This window comes from Dasypus novemcinctus, chromosome 29, assembly GCF_030445035.2.
Source record: "Dasypus novemcinctus isolate mDasNov1 chromosome 29, mDasNov1.1.hap2, whole genome shotgun sequence".
Lineage (NCBI taxonomy): Eukaryota > Metazoa > Chordata > Mammalia > Cingulata > Dasypodidae > Dasypus > Dasypus novemcinctus.
The window spans coordinates 12583809-12603474 of NC_080701.1; the positions used below are offsets into that span (position 1 = coordinate 12583809).

At 41.6% G+C, this 19666-nt stretch overlaps 1 protein-coding gene across 1 annotated transcript in view; it reads left to right on the forward strand.

Moving 5' to 3' along the window:
• The window catches only part of DCTN6 (dynactin subunit 6), a 34431-nt gene that overhangs the window by 1538 nt on the left and 13227 nt on the right, over positions 1-19666 (forward strand). The window contains exon 2 of the mRNA XM_004475152.5: positions 12517-12581. Coding sequence (XP_004475209.1) covers positions 12517-12581 — 65 coding nt within the window. The remainder of the gene's footprint in view (positions 1-12516; positions 12582-19666) is intronic.

Here is a 19666-nt window from a genome sequence, read left to right on the forward strand (position 1 = left end):
GCAGGGCTTAATAAACTTGTGTATTTTAACTCCCACAAACCCACTTTAAATGAAAATAAGAGAAATGGCCTTTACAAGGAATGATACCTTCAAGTACAGCATCATTCAGTCAACACAGGAAAAATATTCAGAATGATTGTACGTTTCCAGGAAACTTTCAACAGAGGGTTGCTCTCCCGACAGTGATGCCACCGGAATGAACTTTGCTTTAAGAAACTTGTGGGCTCTGAGCTTCAGTTTCGTCATCTGTAAAATGAGAAAGGTTGGACCAGGTGGTTTTCTGCTTTGTCACTTTGTTCCCTCTTAATTTTTCTTTCTTCTGATCACTAGGAAGGTTATATGTTTTCTGTGATTTCAGAAGAGTCAAGTACAAGTCACTTGTAGCACAAGTGGATCATTTTTAGGATTTCATTAACTTGTGCCTTGTGTCAGTATCTGACAAAGTGGTGGAAACAGATGCAACGCTCCAGTCGCACAGCCATTTCTTAGAGATAAACCTAGGGAGTATTCGTTTTCTTTTTCTAATTGCTATCTATTCTTTTTACTTAGAGCTTTAAAAATGCTTTTAAAAAACCTTTTTTTAGTAGGGAGATTTGTTCATTGAAATTTGTGGGAGAAAAGTTTGTGTATGTCTTTTTTAGTTCTTCATGTCAATAGGAAACATGGTACAATTTTTAAAATAAATATTTTAGATGCTACTTTGTATTTACATTAGGGAACACTTGGGAAGGATTCTGGAATATGAACGATGGGGAGACTTGTTGAAGAGTTTGTACCCAGCTGACTCTCAGAGTTATATATCTGGTCTAGAATGCTCTTATGAATTCCAGATCAGTATTTTCAGTTGCTGGGTGATTGTCCTGAATATTTCATAGATACCTTAAACTGAGTTCATCTAAAATGTAACAAAGGACCTCTCCCTGTGAAACCTGCCCCTCCTCTTACAGATGGTACCACAAGTTTTCCATTCAGAAAACCTCGAACCTTTTTTTCTTACTTCCTGGCTCCTTACCTTCTGTTGGTTTTCTGGTACTAATGGAGCTGAACCAGAGCAGTTGATTTTAAACCTTGGAATATGAGCCTCCTTCTCCGCCTGGATGGAGACAGGAGAGTTACCTGCCCTTCCTCCTAACTACTTCTTCATGCAAGTGCCAATTATCTACTAAAAGTTTAATTATGTTGTCTTGGGGATGGGAATGTGTCAGTGACCTCTTGTTACTTACAAGTAAAAATTCAAATCCCTTGTCACAGCATACAGGTGTCCTCATGGGCTGCCCTGCCAACTTTCACAGCCTCATCTGCCCTCTCTTTCCATGCCTTCTGTGTTTCCTCTAATACATGGAGAACTCAACTAGGAAGGGTTTTTACTTTGTTACTTTTTGGTATTTTAAAATAGGGTACATGAATTTATACTTTGTGTTTCAATTTTTCACAGCATTTTGTGTAAACATTTGCACTTTTTATCATTTAAAATTAATTGTTAATTGCTTATTCTGTTCTCTTGATTGATCATTTTACACAGTATCTGTTGGCTTTTTTTTAGGAGGTACCCCAGGGGTTGAACCCAGCACCTAGTACATGGGAAGCAGGTGCGCAGCCACTGTGCTTCATCCATTCCACAGTGAGAGTTGGTTTTTCATTTGTTTGTTCTTTTTAGGCGGTGCTGGGGATCGAGCATGGGATGTTGTGCCTGGGAAGTAGGTACTCAACAGCTTGAGCTTCATCCGCTCCCCCTCTGGCTTCTGATAGTTGTTGAGGATTTTGCTCTTTTTATATCAACATTCCCTTTTCCCTACTTTATCCCCCCAGACATATACATACACACATATCCCCTACCTCCCCATTAGAGTTATAGCTCAATTTTAGTAAAAGTAGTTTTCAGGTTTTTTTATTTTTTTATTTTTATTTTTTAAAGATTTATTTATTTATTTTTTATTTATTTCTCTCCCCTTCCCCCCCCCGCCCCACCCCTGCCCGTCTGTTCTCTGTGTCCATTTGCTGCGTGTTCTTTTGTCCTCTTCTGTCCTCACTAGCACAGGAATCTGTTTCTTTTCGTTGCGTCATCTTGTTTTGTCAGTTCTCCGTGTGTCTGGTGCTATTCCTGGGCAGGCTGCACTTTCTCTCGTGCTGGGCGGCTCTCCTTATGGCGCGCACTCCTTGAGCATGGGGCACCCCTATGCAGGAGCACCCCTGTGTGGCAGGGCACTCCTTGCACACATCAGCACTGCGCATGGCCAGCTCCACACGGGTCAAGGAGGCCCGGGGTTTGAACCGCGGACCTCCCATGTGGTAGATGGACGCCCGAACCACCGGGCCAAGTCCACTTCCCTTCAGGTTTTTTTAATGTATGTATGTAAATATTTTCTACTGAGCCAAGTAGCATCTTATTTTTTATTTAAATTTTTACTTTCTGTAGTTAATAATGTCCCTTTTGTTTATTTTTTCCTCTGTCCTGATGGCTTCCATATCCTCCTGTAGATATGTCAGATGCCAAGTCATATTTTTCTAAATACTCATCAGATAATCTTTTTGGTTCTTTCCCTATACCCCCCACCCCTTGAACTCCTGTTCCTGAAACCCTCTGTGCACTCTACTTTCTAAAACATGCACAGCTCTTGCCCTGGCATTTCCCCCTGCCCTTTTCACATCAGGAGGATCTGTTTCTAGAATCTGGAAATTTTTTTGTATATTGATTTACTTTTTTTGGCTAAGCATATAGTCCAGCAGCTTCTTAATCAAGAGTACATAGGCAATGCATTCGGTTCTCATTATTCACAGTAGTTACAGTCTATAAAGTTGCCATGACTTGAATTAGAGAATACTGAACTGTTGCTCTAGTAAATATAGGGTTACGTTTCTCTGAGCCTCAGGTCGTATTTTTGCCATCTGATCAATACATAGCCTTGTTTTATGTGTTTCTGTTTAATGATACCCTATTTAATATAGATTGTTGATTCATTAACACTGAATTCATGGACAACAGCACTACAACTTGTTCCTGAACAAAGTTTATCTAATACATATTAATTTTTCTATAACGCACATTGCAGACTTCTCGCACTTGGAAACACTGGGTGGTACTTTGGCACTATGTTTAGGGGCCATTTAAATAGTAAAATCACCAACAAAAAGCCCAAGAATGTGAAAAACATAAAACTAAATATAATGCAGAGAGGGCACTTGTTCACAGTGTGAGAGCTGAAATAGAAGGTGAAGAGTTGCCTTGTTCCACCCAGCTGGCAACTCAAATTTTTGCCACTTTGCACATGTCCGCAGATGACCACGAAAGCACCATGTATTGATTTTGGGATTACAAGTAAATGTTAGTAGGTAGGCAAATTCGCAAATAATGAGCATCAGTTATAATATTTTTAGGCTTCGTAAGTCTGAAAATGTCTTTATACCCTTATATTCGATTGCTAGTTTGCTGGATAAACAACTTTTATAATTGTTCATAATTTTCACTCAGAATTCTATAATCTGGTATCGCCGTTGAGGAATCTGATGCCATTCTGATTATTTTTGCCTTTTGTTTGAACTGATCTTTTTTCCCACTTTTGGCTCTGAAAAAAATTTTTTTTTTTTAAATTTCTCCCCGCCCCTTGTTATCTGCACTTGCTGTGTATGTTATCTTCCTTGTTACTTTAATAGGCACCAGGAACCAAACCTGGGACTACAATGTGGAAAGGAGGCACCTAATCGCTTGACTCACTTCCATTCCCTGCTTTTTTGTGTCTCTCACTATGTTTTTCCTCTCATGTCTCTTGTGTCATCTTGTTGTGTTAGCTTGCCGCGCCTGCCCATCGTGTCAGCTTGCTGCCTTGCTTGTCCTTTTTAGGGGTCACCGGGAAATCCGCTCCCTGCTTTATTGTGTCTTTCATCATGCCCTTCTCCCTGTGTCTCTTGTTGGGTCAGCTTGCTGAGCCTGCCCATCGTGCCAGCTCGCCATCTTTAGGAGGCACCAGGAACTGAACTAGGGACTTCCCATGTGTTAGGCAGGAGCTCAGTTGCTTGAGCCACATGTGCTCCCTGGCTCTGGAAATTTTAAGGATCTTTTTCATAGAGTTCAGAAATATTATGATGATGTTACTTGGCATGAGTCTTTCTCATTCATTTTGCTAACTACTCACTGAGCCTTCTCAGACTGGAGACTGATATCCTTTAGTCCTGGAAATTTTTCTCATATTCATTCTTTTTTTTGAGGTACTGGGGCTGGAGATTGAACCCATGACTTCATATATGGGAAGCCGGCACTCAACCACGGAGCTATATCTGCTCCCCTCATATTATTCTTTGATAAGTTTTTTTTAAGTTATTCAGTAACTGTTTTCTGACATCTGCATGTACCATGCTTTAGCCAAGGGGGAACATGGGTCAAAGACCCTTTCTCTCCTCTGAAAATTTTAACAGCTCAACTTTGTTCCCCTTGGGCTCAGCCACCAAATGGCTGGTTTCCTGAACTCTACTGGATTCTTTAATTTAATTTAATTTAATTTTTTGAATTTTTACAAACACTCCCCTCTTTTCTCTCCCCATTCCTCCTCCCCCAGTAACCTCTGATCTACTTTCCTTCACTGCAGGTTTGTTATTTCTGGTTATCTCTTATGTGTTATACAGTTTTTGTCCTTATGTATCTTATTTCACTGATCATATGTTTTCAAGGTTCTTCCATGTTACAGTATCTCATAACTTCATTTTTTCTTATGACCAAATATTTCATTATGTGTATGTGGTATGTGTATGTACCACTTTTTGTTTATCCATTCATTTGTTGATGGACACTTGGGTTTCTAGCTTTTGGCTTTTGTGAATAATGCTGCTATAAACGTTGATATACAAGTATGTTAGTGATCCTGTTTTCTCCCTCTTTGGGTGTATACCTTAAAGTGGGATTGCCGGGTCAGATGGTACTTCTGTATTTAACTTCTTGAGGAACTACCCTATTGCTTTCCACAGTGGATGCACCATTTTACATTCCCACCAACAACGTACTTGAGTTTCAGTTTCTCCTTATCCTCTGCAACACTTATTTTCTGGTTTTTAAAATAATAGCCATCCTTGTGGATGTGAAGAGGTATCTCATTATGGTTTTGATTTGTGTTTCCCCAGTGGCTAATGATGTTGGATATCTTTTCTTGTGTTTATTGGCCATTTTGGATATCTTCCTTGGAGACATGTCTATTCAAGTCCTTTGCCCATTTTATTTTTTTTAATTCGGGTGTTTGTCTTTTTGTTGTTACATTATAAAAGTTCTTTATATATTCTGGATATTAAACCCTTATCTGATATATGGTTTGAAACTATTTCCTCCCATTCTGTAGGTTATCTTTTTACTTTCTTGATAATTCCTTGCTATGCACAAAATATTTTATTTTTATGAAATCAGATTGTTGCTTTTGATGCTCATGCTTTTGGTGTCATGTATAAGAATCTATTGCTGAATCCCAAGTCATGAAGATTTGCCACAATGTTATCTCCTAAGAATTTTATAGTTTTAGCCCTTTTATTTAGGTATTGATCCATTTTGAATTGAATTCTATAAATGGTGTGAGGTAGGAGTTTAACTTTTCTGCATGTGGACATCTGGTTTTCCCAACACCATTTGTTGAAGAGATTATTTCCCCATTGCATGTATTTAGCACCCTTGTCAAACGTGAGTTGGTCATAAATGTGTGGGTCTATTTCTGGACTTTAAATTATGTTCCGCTAATCTACTTGTCTATCTTTGTGCCAGTACCACACTGTTACTACTTTTGCTTTGTAATACAGTTTGAAATTGAAAAGTGTGAGACCTCTAGTTCTTCCTTTTCAAGATTGTTTTGGCTACTTAGGGTCCGTTAAAGTTTCATACAAATCTGAGGATTGATTTTTCCATTTCTGCAAAAAAGACTACTGGAATTTTGATAGGGATTGTATTGAATTTGTTATTGCTTTGGGTAATATAGACATATTAACTATGTTAATTCTTCTAATCCATGAACATAGGATGCCTTGTCATTTATTTAGGTCTTCTTTACTTTCTTTCAGTGATGTTTTGTAGTTTTCAGTATATGAGTCTTTTTTACCCTTAGTTAAATTTATACCTAGCCATTTTACTCTTTTAGGTGCTATTGTAAATGGATTTTCTTAGGTTCCTCTTTGGATTGTTCATTGCTAGTATACAGGAACAGAGTTGTTTTTTGTGTGTTGATCTTCTATCTTGCCTCTTTGCTGAATTCATTTATTAGCTCTAGTTTCTGTATATCCTTTTGAGTTTTATATATATAAGATGGTGCCATCTGCAGATAAAATAGTTTTACTTCTTTCTTTCCAATTTGGATACCTTTTAATTATTTTTCTTGCCTTGTGGCTCTGGCAAGAACATCTAGTACAATATTGAATAGCAGTGGTGAAAGTGGGCATTCTTGTCTCATTCCTGATCTTAGAGGAAAAGTTTTGAGCTTTCACTATTGAGTATAATGTTAGCTGTGAATTTTTCATAAATGAGCTTTATCATGTTGATTAAGCTCCCTTCTATTCCTACTTTTCTGTGTGTTTTTAATCAAGAAAGGGTGCTGAATTTTTTCAAATGCCTTTTCAGCATCTATTGAGAAAATCGGTTGGGCTTTTTTCCTTTCAATCTTTGTATGTATTGTATTACATTGATTGATTTTTGTATGTTGAATCACCCTTGGCATTCTTTTGATGAATCCCTGTTTAAATATTTTATCCAGTATTAAAAGTGGTGTATTGCAATCTCCAACTATTATTGTAGAACTTTAATTCTGTCAATGTTTGCTTCATATATTTTCGCATTCTGCTATTAGGTGCATTCAGTTTTTCGCCTCAGTTATCGTGCTATTGACTTTCAGAATTTCCGTTTGGTTTTTCTTTATAATTCCTATCTCATTATGGAAATTCTTATTTTGTTCATATGTTGTTTTCCTGATTGCCTTTAGTTCTTTCTTTACCATGTTCATTCCTTTAGTTCATTGATCTTATTTAAGAGAGTTGTTCTAAGATCTTTGTTAGTAATTCCACAGACTACGCTTCATCCTGAATATTTTTGTTGAATTCTTTTTTTTTTTTTTTTTTTACTGTGACTGGGCCATACTGTCTCCCTGTATGTTTTTTGTTGAGACTTGGACAATCTGAGTATTATGCTATGGTCACTCTGGAAATTTCATTCTCCCACTCTTTAGTCCACCAAACTAAGAACAAGAAGAAAAGAGAGAAAGAAAAAGGAAGAAAGATGGGGGGGGGGGGGTCGGGGAGTAGGGGGATACAGACAGACAAAATACCCATAAAAGAACATGTTAAAAAAATAAGGGGGAGTGGATATAGCTCAAGCAGTTGGGCACATGCTTCTGACATGGGAGGACCAGGTTTGGTTCCCAGTGCCTCCTAAAATCCAAAAAACAAACAAAAACAAGCAAACAAAATAACCGACTCAGGGGAACCAATGTGGCTCTGTGGTTGAGTACCAGCTTCCCACATACAAAGTCCAGGATTCAGTCCCCGGTCCCAGTATCTCACAAAAGAAAAGTAAAAAAAAAAAAAAAAAAAAAAAAGGAAGTGCATTGCCTCTCTATGTCCCTTGTTATGTGCCGGTGGGAAGCCAAAGGCAGATGCTTTTAAGGCTAAAACCCAGGTAGCATCCCTGCTCGTCCTTCAGGGATCCCACCAGGCCCCAAAAATATAAAACAGAGAAAAGAAACAACCAACCAAAATGACAACAAAACAAAAAGGCCCACACAAAAACAAAAAAACAAAACAAAAGGGAAAGAAGTACACTGGCTCTTCGTGTCCCTGTAGCTCTAGTGTACAGCCTGAAGACACTGCTTCTGAGAAAACTGAGGCTAGCATCTGCATTCACTGCTCAGGGGTCTGTTAGACCAAACAACACAAAAAAGAGAGGAAGCCCAACCAGTGAAAGAGTTCCCTGGGTTTTTACATCCTGGTAGATACTGGTGTGAGGGCCGAAGCCTGTGCTGTAGAGAAGACTGAAACCAAGGCCAGAGTCTATGCTGGGCCCCCAGGGATCTGCCAGACCAGGAAACACCCCACACAGTGTGGTGCGGGTCGGGGAGCAGCCAAAGAAGGTGTGCTGGCTCTTTATGTCCAAGTGGATGCTAATGGGAGGCTGGAAGCACTGCTGCCCTGAGAGTCCAAACTGAGGTCGTCTTCTGCACTGGTCCCTCAGGGAGCCCCCAGACTGATCTCAACCCTCAACCCTAACTTTTAGAGGAGGAAGTTGACTTGAGTCTTTCATGGACCCCAGAAATTACGTTCTTAAACTAAACCACTCCTGTACATGTAAGCCTATTTTATATAGGGCCTAGTGGTTCAATTCAGTTAAGGGGTCTTTTGATTAGATCGCTTCAGTTAAGGGTACTTTTGATTAGATAATGTTTAATTAGATCACTTAAGGGCCTTTGATTGGGCTATATCAATGAGGTGTGACCCAGGTTAGGTCTCCACCCTCTTGCTGGGGTCTTAGATAAATTCAAAACTAAAGCAGAAACACACAGAGAAAAACAGCTGTCATTTTTATTTTTTACCCTTCCATTTTGGAAAGGACTTGTTTTAGTTTGCCAAAGGGCTGCTGGTGCAAAGTACAAGAATTGGATTGGCTTTTATAAAGGGGATTTATTTGGGGTAAAAGCTTACAGTTTCGAGGCTGTGAAATGTCCAAATCAAGGCACCATCAGATATGCTGTCTCACCAAAGTCAGCTACGCTCTATTTTCTCCTTTAACTCAGCAGACATCTCTGCCGAGGCCTGAGCTCCTCAGAGTTTCTCTCCTTGAGCTCAGCTGTGAATGAACCTGGAGTCCTTTCACTCGTGGCTGGATCAAGTATTCTAGAGCTCCCTTTTCTGTATGTCTGTCTGTGTCCATTTATATAAGACGCAGCAAGAGGGCGGAAACTCAACCTTAGTCATGCCTCACTGACAGCAGTTCAGTCAAAAGGGTCTCATACTCTCAGGAATGGATTATTCAAAAAACATAAGCTGGGAAGCAGACTTGGCCCAGTGGATAGGGCATCCACCTACCACATGTCTCCAGTTCAAACCCCGGACCTTCTTGACCCATGTGGAGCTGGCCCATGCGCAGTGCTGATGCGCACAAGGAGTGCCCTGCCACGCAGGAGTGTCTCCTGTGTAGGGGACCCCCATGTGCAATGAGTGCACCCTGAAAGGAGAGCCGCCCAGTGCAAAAGAAAGTGCAGCCTGCCCAAAAATGGCACCATACACACGGAGAGCTGATGTAGCAAGGTGACGCAACAAAAAGAAACACAGATTCCCAGTGCCACTGATAATGACAGAAGCAGTCACAGAAGAGCACAGAGCGAATGGACACAGAGAGCAGACAACTGGGGGGAAGGGGAGAGAAATAAATAAAAAATAAATCTTAGAAAAAAAACAACCAAAAACATAAGCTTTCTCTTTTTGAAATTCATCAAATTCAAACTGTCTTAGAACTCATGGATCACCTGCAGCTAGAGAAAGACGAAAAAACCCTGAGAGGCTGAGAGAGGTCCTAGAGGCCAGAGGCTAGAATCAGTGGAGAAGCTGAACGAGACAGCCATATGCCTGGTCACCCGCAGCTGAGCTTGAAGAGAAGGCGAAGGTGAGGGAAAGGCAAGGACCTTGGCAGAGGACAGCCACCATTTTGCCTTACCATGTGGCAGGAGTCCATGTGACAGCATCTCTGATGCCTTGATTTGGGCATTTTCACAGCTTTGGAGCTGTAAGATTTTACTCCAAATAAATTCCCTTTATGAAAGCTAACCCATTTCTGGTATATTACATTGGCAGCCTTAGAAGACTAAAACAAATTGGCACTGAGAGAATGGGATACTGCTGCTTTCATTTACCAAAAATGTTTGGATGGGTTTATAAATGGGTAAGGGGTAGATTTCGGAGGAATTGTGAGATGCTTGATAGAAAAGGCCTAGATTGCTTTGAAGAGACTGTTGGTAAAAATATGGACCCTAAAGTTACTTCTAATGAGACCTTAGACAGAAATGGTGACTGAGTCATTGCAAACTGAAAGAAAATTGATCCTTGTTTTAAAGTTGTAGAGAACTCGGAAATATTGGTTCATGATGTGAGATGGAGGGCAGAATTTGAAAGTGATGAGCTTAGACATTTAGCTGAGGAGATTTCCAAACTGAATGTGGAGAGTGGCCTGGCTTCTCCTTGCAGCTTATAGTAAAATGAGAGGGGAAAATGATAAGTTGAGAACTGAACTCCTGTGCACAAAGAAACCAGAAGTTGATGGTTTGGGAGATTCCAAGCTTCCAGAAAGTGAGTCCCCAAAGATAGTGCCCCATGTGAAGATTTACCTGAACGTGGAGTTAGGCAGCCAATTCCTTGCAAGTCCGGACTGGAAATGCAGTTATCCAGGAAGGATTTGAGCAAAGTCTTTGTCTGATGACTGGGACCCCTGTGAACTGCATGCAAAACCAACAAGCTTTTTGCTAGCTGTGTGTGAATGAAACCACCATCAGCCTGAACGAAAATGTATAGAAAAGGAAGAAATTGAAGGAAAAATGACTTCAAAAGCAAAACCATGGAAGCCGAGGTCTGGACTTAAGACATCTTCTTGGGCCAAGAGAGGGACCCCACCCATGGGTGCAGAGGGAGTGACTGTACCCCAGGGGCTTGGAGAGGATTGGTCCTCTGCCCATTGACAGGAAGGGTTCGTCTGCCCCAGGCTAGAGGGTGGGCACATTCCCCAGATGTTCAGGAGAGGTAGGGGAGTTAGGTCACCACCCACTGTTCTGAGAGGGTGGGCTGTGTGCCGGAGGTTAGGGAGAAGCACCTGCCTCTCCGCTGAGCTAAGGGGGTTGAGACTGCGCGCCAGTGGTGGGAGAGATTGTGGCCATCGCCCCATTGTTCTTGGAGGGTGGGGCCACTCAGCTGCCACCCAGATGCTTGAGGGTGGAGTTGAGATGATGGGTGGGCCCTCATGAGGCCCTGAGGAAAAGAAGATGAGTTCTAGAGATGTCTCTCAGACTTTGAAATTTAAAGGAGTATATCCTGCGGATTTTCAGGACCCATGACACCTGTCTTCCTTCCAGTTTCTCCTTATGGCAATGGAAACAACTATCCTGTGACTGTTCCTCCTTTGTGAATTGGAAGCAGATAACTTGTGTTGTAAGTTTCACAGGTCAACAGCTGGAGGGGAATTTTGACCCAATATAGACTGCATACCATAACTGATTTTGATGAGATTTTGTGCTCAGCACTGTTACTGAAATGATTTAAGACTTTGAAATATTGTGATGTAATGAATGTATTTTATGTAAATCTTATCTTTAACCTCATTCTAGTGAATTTTTAATTTTGGTCATGTTTTTTATTTCTAGGAGCCCTTTCTTAGACTTTGTTCAGTTTTGTAGAATTCTGTCTTGCTTTTGGATGCAGTAGCTTCTCTTATCTCTCTGAATTAAATATAGGTAAAAAAAAGAAATGAAACAACCTCTAGTCACAGAGGACATGAGTGTTTATATGGAAGCATATGGATTCCACAAAGAATCAACAAAAAAGCCCCTTGATCTAAGTGGTTTTAGCAAGGTCACAGGAAACAAGGGCGATATACTAAATCATTGGATTTCTGTATGCTAGTAATGAACAACTGGAAATCGAAATTTTTAAAAATCCAGGCAGAATTATAAAGACAAACTATATAAAATGGTATTGTTATTGCATTTAATCTCGAGAGTGAACATTATTGCTATTAAAGAAAGGTCTTTAATGAGACTAAGTTATGTAACAACTAAGTTAATCGGGGAAGTCATTTGATGCAGTGCTTATGTGAGCTCTTGTCTCAGATAGGGGCAGCATTTAGCTAGACACAGCTGTCAAACAAAAGATCACAGCAGAATATCCAAAAGCACCAATAAATCCTTATTTGGAAATTATCAGAGTCTTTTGAACAATTGCACTGAAGTTTATATCACTTTGTTAGCAGTTTTATATATAGTTGGAAGTTAAACAAGAATGTTTATAAACTTTAAATTTCTACATAAACATTACCCTACTGGTTGTTAAATATTTTGAATGAACATTCTTTTCTCCTTTTTTACAAAAATAGTAGCATATTTTATACTATCTATTTGGGCTTTGCTTTCTTTACTTAAAAATACAGCTGGGAGATCATTCCAAAATCTTTACCTAAGGGACAATTAATCCTTTTTTATGACTGTGTATTAGTCCACAATGTTCCCTAAATTATTAACCAGTCCCCTCGCTGTGGATATCTCAATTGTTTTCAGTTTTTTGCTATTAGAAATAATGCTGATGTTAAAAGGAAAAAACACTTCCTAAGCCTCTTTACTCCTCAAGCATTTTAATAAGGCTTGGCCTAATGGGTGTCATTTGAGAAGTTTCTAATACAGTAAAACCTCACCCGCTTACAATTTACTTTCCACCATTTTTTTAAGCCCTTCTTGCTGCAGTGTCAGGATAGCTCCTATATCAATATTATTAAACCTTACCATGATGGATGTTACTTTTTTCTTCCTACAGTGTGAAGATTGCTCCTGGAGCAGTTGTGTGTGTAGAAAGTGAAATCAGGGGAGATGTAACTATAGGTAAGAAAATAGTTCGTGAGTATTGTTTGTTAAGAATTGATGTGATTTAATGTAGTTCAGTGCTTAAGGAGCATCTTTTATGTTTGTTTCACTCATGTCCCAGTTTTATTGATAAAACAATGTATTTTCTCCCAGTGTTTAATATTTCTAAAGGAATATCGTGTGAAGAAGTCCGTGTTTAAACTCCTGTGTAATATACACAGTCGTTCATTTATTCAAGAGCTTTCTTTTGTGTACTGCTGTGTACCAGTACTGCTGTGTGTTGTCACCAGGGAGATAGCCGTGAACACACCAGGCAGGCACAGACTTTGGGGAGCTCACACTGTGCTGCAGAGCCTCGAGAGTGTGGGTGCTGGAGTCTGACAGACCTGGGTTAGCATCCTTGCTCCTTTCCTGCTGGGTTTCCCTGGACATATTGCTTAAATTCTCTAACCTTCCTTGTGTATAAGAATTACATGTAGCTGCATGTAGTGGTAGCTTAAAAATGTAAAGATTTATTCTCTTGTGTAAGAAGTCCAGAGGTAAGCAGTTCAGAGCTGGTCAGTTAATTGTCCAGCAGTACTTCTGGAGCTCCAGCCTTTCAGACCAGGTCACTGCTTCTAGAGCACCAAGAGTTGTCTTGAATGAGAACGAAGGGTGGCCCTGCGAGCCGAGTCAGCTCTCTCTAAACAGCCTTCCTGAAAGCGCCCCTCAGCCCTTCTCTCTGTGGCTCTGGCCAGGGCTAGGCTCATGGGCACATCCAGCTGCACGGGAGCTTTGCTGTCCCTAATGAAATCAGGATCCTGCTACGAGAGAAAAGGGGGAGAATGCAGAGTGGTAGTTTCTCTCACACACAAAATAGGAGTGTCTACCTCCTAAGTTTGTTGAAGTATTAATTAAATGTCTGTGAAAGTCATTGCCTGATCTTGTGCACAGTAAGCACTTAATAAATGTTAGATTTAGTACTGCTAAATCTTATCAGGGGAGGCTGACTATAGATCAAGCCCAATATTCAGCTCAAATGAATAAGACAACATACAGTGACTTACTTTTTTTTTTTTTTTAAGAGAATGCACCTTTTTTTTCCCTACCCTCTCCCCCCATTTTCTGCTTTCTGTCCATTCACTGTGTGTTCTTCTGTGTCTGCTTGTATTCTTATTAGGCGGCTCTGGGAACCAATCCTGGGACCTTCCAGAGTGGGAAAGAGGCGATTATTCTCTTGCACCACCTCTGCTCCCTCATCTGCTGTGTCTCGTACACTCTCTCCTCTGTGTCTCTTTTTGCTGTGTCATCTTGCTGCACCAGCTCTCCGTGTGGGCCAGTACTCCTGCATGGGGCAGCACTCCACACAGGCCAGCTCTCCACGTGGGCCAGCTCACCACACAGGCCAGCTTGCCTTCACCAGGAGGCCCTGGGCATCAAACCTTGGACTTCCTATATGGTAGACGGGAGCCCAATTGCTTGAGCCACATTCCGCTTCTGTGACTTAAATTTTATGAGCATGATTACGTTTACCAAACTCCCATTTTACTCAGTTCTTTTACATACGTTTTCACTGGATATGAAGCCCTTGCACCTTTACTAGTGTGAGCGCATAATTTCCAGCAGCTGCATGTCACCTACGTGTCATCACAGTAGAGCTTTCAGTGAAGTAAGTACACTTGGAGAGAGAACATATGGCTTGTTCCCTTCCACTGACAGTTTCTTTAAAAGGGGAAAAAAAAGTGTATATTTTCTATTAAGGTAAGGCCTTCGACCAATTTAAGCATTATGTTTTATAGAGACAGTGAAAATTGTGCCACTATTATGGAATTTTATTTATTTGATTGTTTTTTTAGGAATTTGCCAGGTTAGGTTTGTTTATTTTAAATAGAATTTCAAAGTTTAGAAAATGAGCCTTTCTTTTCAGTGCTCTAACTCTTTGTCATGGTATTACTTAAACCGCTTGCAGACTTTTATTCTGAGGAGAAATTATGATGGCCACATGTTTATCAAAATGTCCTTCTGCCTTCTTTTTACTCTGATATTTATGTGTTTCATCATGATTCTAAGAATAACACCCAATAGTAGTGCACAAGGTATTCTCTAAGACTAAAATAATGTGGTTAATTATGTAAATTTTTCCTTGCATTTCTCCTTCTTTTCCATTTTAAACAATAAGTATGCAATATCTACTAAATATATACATAGATATTATGAATATATTTACTTACACTAATAAACACATGTGAATGTGTGTGTATTTCAGATTCAGAATAATTCCACCTACTTACAGGAATTACTTAGCGGAAGTGTAAAGGCTTTCTCCTATGAAAACAGAGGAAGGAGCTGCATTGGGTGCTTGGCCACAGCCTGGAATTGGGTCTGGGTATATCAGGAGTCGTTCATTCTCTTCCTCCTCCCTCTGGCGTTCACCACTTTGTGCCCCTCCCCTTTCCTTATCCCTGTTACCCTCCCACCTTCTCTGAATGTTGCTATTACCTAAGAAGAGAAGCGGATTTGGCCCAATGGATAGGGCGTCTGCCTATCACATGGGAGGTCCAAGGTTCAAACCCACACGCAGTGCTGATGTGCACAAGGAGTGCTGTGCTGTGCAGGGGTGTCCCCCGCGTAGGGGGGCCCCACGTGCAAGGAGTGCACCCTGTAAGGAGAGCTGCCCAGCATGAAAAAAGTGCAGCCTGCCCAGGAGTGGTGCCGCATACACGGAGAGCTCACGCAGCAAAATGACACAACAAAACGAGACACAGATTCCCGGTGCTACTGACAAGAATACAAGTGGACACAGAAGAATACCCAGCTAATGGACACAGAACAGACAGCTGGGGGTGGGGTGGGGGCTGGGGAAAGGGAGAGAAATAAATTAAAAAATAATAAATCTTTAAAAAAAGAAAAAAAGAAATTACCTAAGAAAATACAGTATTTAATCCTACTTTCCATCTAGTATTTGACTACTAACTGATAGGGCACAACTCCGATGGTTAAAATATAAAATAACAGTACAACATAGATTTTAAATAATGGATTTATAGCATAAGAAGTGGCAGTAACTTTTTAAAAGTAGAAATCTAAACCCAACAACAAAAGGACCAACAACTCAATTCAAAAGTGGGCAGAAGGAAACTAGACATGTCTCTCTAGAAGACCTACAAATGCCAGTGAGCACATGAGAAGATGTTCAATGATTAGCCACTAGGGAAATGCAAATCAAAAACTGCAATGAGATAACCACTTCACAGTCAATAGAGAGGCTATTTAAAACAAAACCAAGGCAAGGATGCTGACAAGTTTGAACCCTTGTACATTGTTGGTGGGATTATAAAGTGGTAAAGCCACTGTGGAAAACAATTTGATCTTTACTCAGGTAGTGAAACCTAGAATTACCATAAGACTCAGCAATTCCACTTCTAGGTATATACCCAAAAGAACTGAAAACAGGAACTCAAGCAGATAATTATATACCAGTGTTCAGAGCAGCATTATTCACAATAGCCAAAGGGTAGGAACAACCCAAAGACCCATTAAAACAGGAATGAATAAACAAAATGTGATAAATACATGCAGTGGAATATTATGCCGTGGTAAAAAGGAATGAAATCCTGATGCATGCTGCAACATGGTTGATCCTTGAGAGCATTATGTTGAGTAAATAGGCCAAATGCAAAAGGACAAATATTGTATTTGTATAATTCCACTTATATAAGATATTTAAAAGAAGCAAATCAGTAGAGATAGAAAGTAGATGAGAGATTACTAAGGAAGGTGGATGGGGAATTATTGCTTAATAGGTACAGAGTTTCTGTTTGGAGTCAGGAAAAAATGTGTTAGAAAGCGGATTTGGCTCAATTGATAGAGCGTTCGCCTACCACATGGGAGGTCCAGGTTTCAAACCCAGGGCCTCCTGACCTGTGTGATGAACTGGCCCATGCACAGTGCTGATGCACTCAAGGAGTGCCGTGCCATGCAGGGGTGTCCCCCGCTTAGGGGAGCCCCACTCACAAGGAGTGCACCCTGCAAGGAGAGCCACCCCGTGCGAAAAAAGTGTAGCCTGCCCAGGAGTGGCGTCGCATGCATGGAGAGCTGATGCAGCAAGATGATGCAACAAAAAGAGACACAGACATCCAGTGCTGCTGACAAGGCAAGTGGACAAAGAAGAACACACAGCGGTGGACACAGAGAGCAGAGAATGGGGTGGGGAAGGGGAGAAAAATAAATTAAAAATAAATCTTAAAAAAAAAAAAGTCTTGGTAATGGTAGTGCAGCAGTGTGAATGTAATTGATTCCACAGAGTGCACACCTAAGAATGATTACGGTGGAAAATATTGTGAATCACAAGTGGATCAGAGTTAATATTTGTTAATATTTATTGTTTTTACTCAGGCTTTTGTTTTTTAATGTACTGAGGGCCGGGGTTTGAACCCCGGGACCTCATATGTGGGAAGCTGGTACTCAGCCACTGAACCACATCAGCTTCCCTGAGTTGGTTTTATCATTTGTTTTGCTTGTCGTTTTGTTTTTGTTTATCTTTTCAGGAGGCACTGGGAACAGAACCTGGCGTCTCCCCTGTGGGAGGTGGGTGCAGTTGCCTGAGCCATGTCTACTCCCTCATTCAGTTTTATAAAACAAGAAAATTTGCTCTAACACTTTACAGAAACTTCTCAATTTAAAAAATTAAAGGGAAGTGGACATGGCTCAAGTGGTTGAGCACCCGTTTCCCACAGGAAGGGTCCTGGGTTTGGTTCCCGTTGCCTCCTAAAAACAGCAACAAGCAAAAAAAAACCAACTCAGGGGAGCTGATGTAGTTCAGTGGTTGAGCGCTTGCTTACCACATACAAGGTCCTGCTTCAATCTTTAGTGCCTGGTACAGGGAAAAATAAAAAAAATTAAGGAAAGGATTTGAAAGAGCGATATAGTTACCCAGCATTCTGTCTTACACAATTTTTATGTGCTGCTTCTCTATAATTATGTGTGTATATATATGAATTTTCCAAAATTGGCAATCAGACACTAATTTCTATTGCTATATTTGGTATAAAATGTCTGTACTCTTTTGGCTGCTATTAATTTTTTCTGAAGTAAAAATCAGTTTAAAAAACTCCTGGGAATTTATAGTTATAAAGCTAAATCAAAGCAGCGAGTGCAGATGAGTTATCTGATTAAAACTCACTCTCCCCACCACGTTTTATCTTTCAGTTTAGGGCTTTTGATATTTTTGTTTTTGTTTAATTTACCAGAATAATTTAATTAGTTTTTCTCTTATGTTGTGGGTATAGAGATTTGAGCACGGAAGTTGTTTTCCAGGTAAGGAGCAGTAAACTTGAGCATCATTTAATTGATAGATATGTAACTTTCCATCCCCTAGTAGTTTATACTCTTACCCAATTTTTCCATTCTGAAATATTTCAGGGATAAATTTGCTTTTTCCTTTGCTGTTTCAATGTAGTATTCTGTTTTTCTAGAAAATCGCAGGTATTTGTTCTGTCAGAAAAACTAGTCAGAAGCCTTGAAGTATTGTCCTTAACCAGAAACCCTGCCACTTGAGACTGCTGGAGGCTGACCCCATTATTGAGCTGCTCCCCAACAAACATGCGACACAAGCAGCTCTCTCATTAGTTATCCCAGGGCAAATAAGGTTCATAGTATCAAGCCTCCTTTTTAGTAGGCTGCCCTGACTCATGGGCCTTGAATTATTTCCTGTAAATCTTTATTTTGGAAGCTGAAGAACATTTCAGAAAGGTTCCCCTCGGTGGCCCCGTGACGAGGAGAAAGGCAGCCTGCAGGTGTTATCCCAGGGCTCTGCTGCGCCATCGTACCGGGAGGGCACAGCTGGCACAGTGCAGAGCTTCGTGAGGGAAGCGCTTTGTCCCGCTTATTCCGTCATTCTTTCCATCTGAGTTCTTGATACAGATCAGAAGCCTTTCATTGTGGAAATCTTTTTCTAAGGCAGAGCGGTTGATTTGGCCTGAGAAAACCATCGCATGTCAAGCAGCTCTCAGAGGCACTTCACCTCCCAGGTCAAGGGCATTGTTTTTAATTTCCCGAAGAGAGAGCCTGTGACTCTTTGAGTTATTTATTGACACATGAAAAGGTATACAAAGTTTGCTTTCTGTGGCAAAGATAGACAGGAAAAGTGTCCCTTACCAAATGAGGGAAAAGGGTATTTAATGCAAGGAATGTCTTTCTGGCCCTGGTGCACGCAGCCCGGCCAACCATTTAGGAAAATAATTCTTCAGCCAGTAAGGCAGTTCCAGCTCTAGACCCGTTTATCCAAACAAGGAGATAAGCCAAGTGGGGTTTCAGCACATTTGGTAAGAAAATACACAAAGTGCCCTGCCAGAAGGAACTCCACGAAGGCTCACAGCAGACTTCTAAAAACACTTTCCATGGTGAGAGTATTTTTAAAGCACTTTAACCTAAGACCCTTAAACTTAAACTTAGTTTGAGTTCAGACCCCTCCTAGGTGAAAGCGCTCATTGAACGCAGGACGGCGCCTGCCTCCCTGAGCCCTCTCCGCCTGCCTGCCTGAGCCCTCTCCGCCTGCCTCCCTGAGCCCTCTCCGCCTGCCTGCCTGAGCCCTCTCCGCCTGCCTGCCTGAGCCCTCTCCGCCTGCCTCCCTGAGCCCTCTCCGCCTGCCTCCCTGAGCCCTCTCCGCCTGCCTGCCTGAGCCCTCTCCGCCTGCCTGCCTGAGCCCTCTCCGCCTGCCTCCCTGAGCCCTCTCCGCCTGCCTGCCTGAGCCCTCTCCGCCTGCCTCCCTGAGCCCTCTCCGCCTGCCTCCCTGAGCCCTCTCCGCCTGCCTCCCTGAGCCCTCTCCGCCTGCCTGCCTGAGCCCTCTCCGCCTGCCTGCCTGAGCCCTCTCCGCCTGCCTCCCTGAGCCCTCTCCGCCTGCCTCCCTGAGCCCTCTCCGCCTGCCTGCCTGAGCCCTCTCCGCCTGCCTGCCTGAGCCCTCTCCGCCTGCCTCCCTGAGCCCTCTCCGCCTGCCTCCCTGAGCTCTCTCCGCCTGCCTGCGTGTTGAGTGTTGGAGTGCTCGACTTACCCAGCGCCCTGACGCCTGGCCTTGACCGTGAAAGCACGCAGGCATGGAGCTCCAGTCGACTTCTCACTCACTGCGT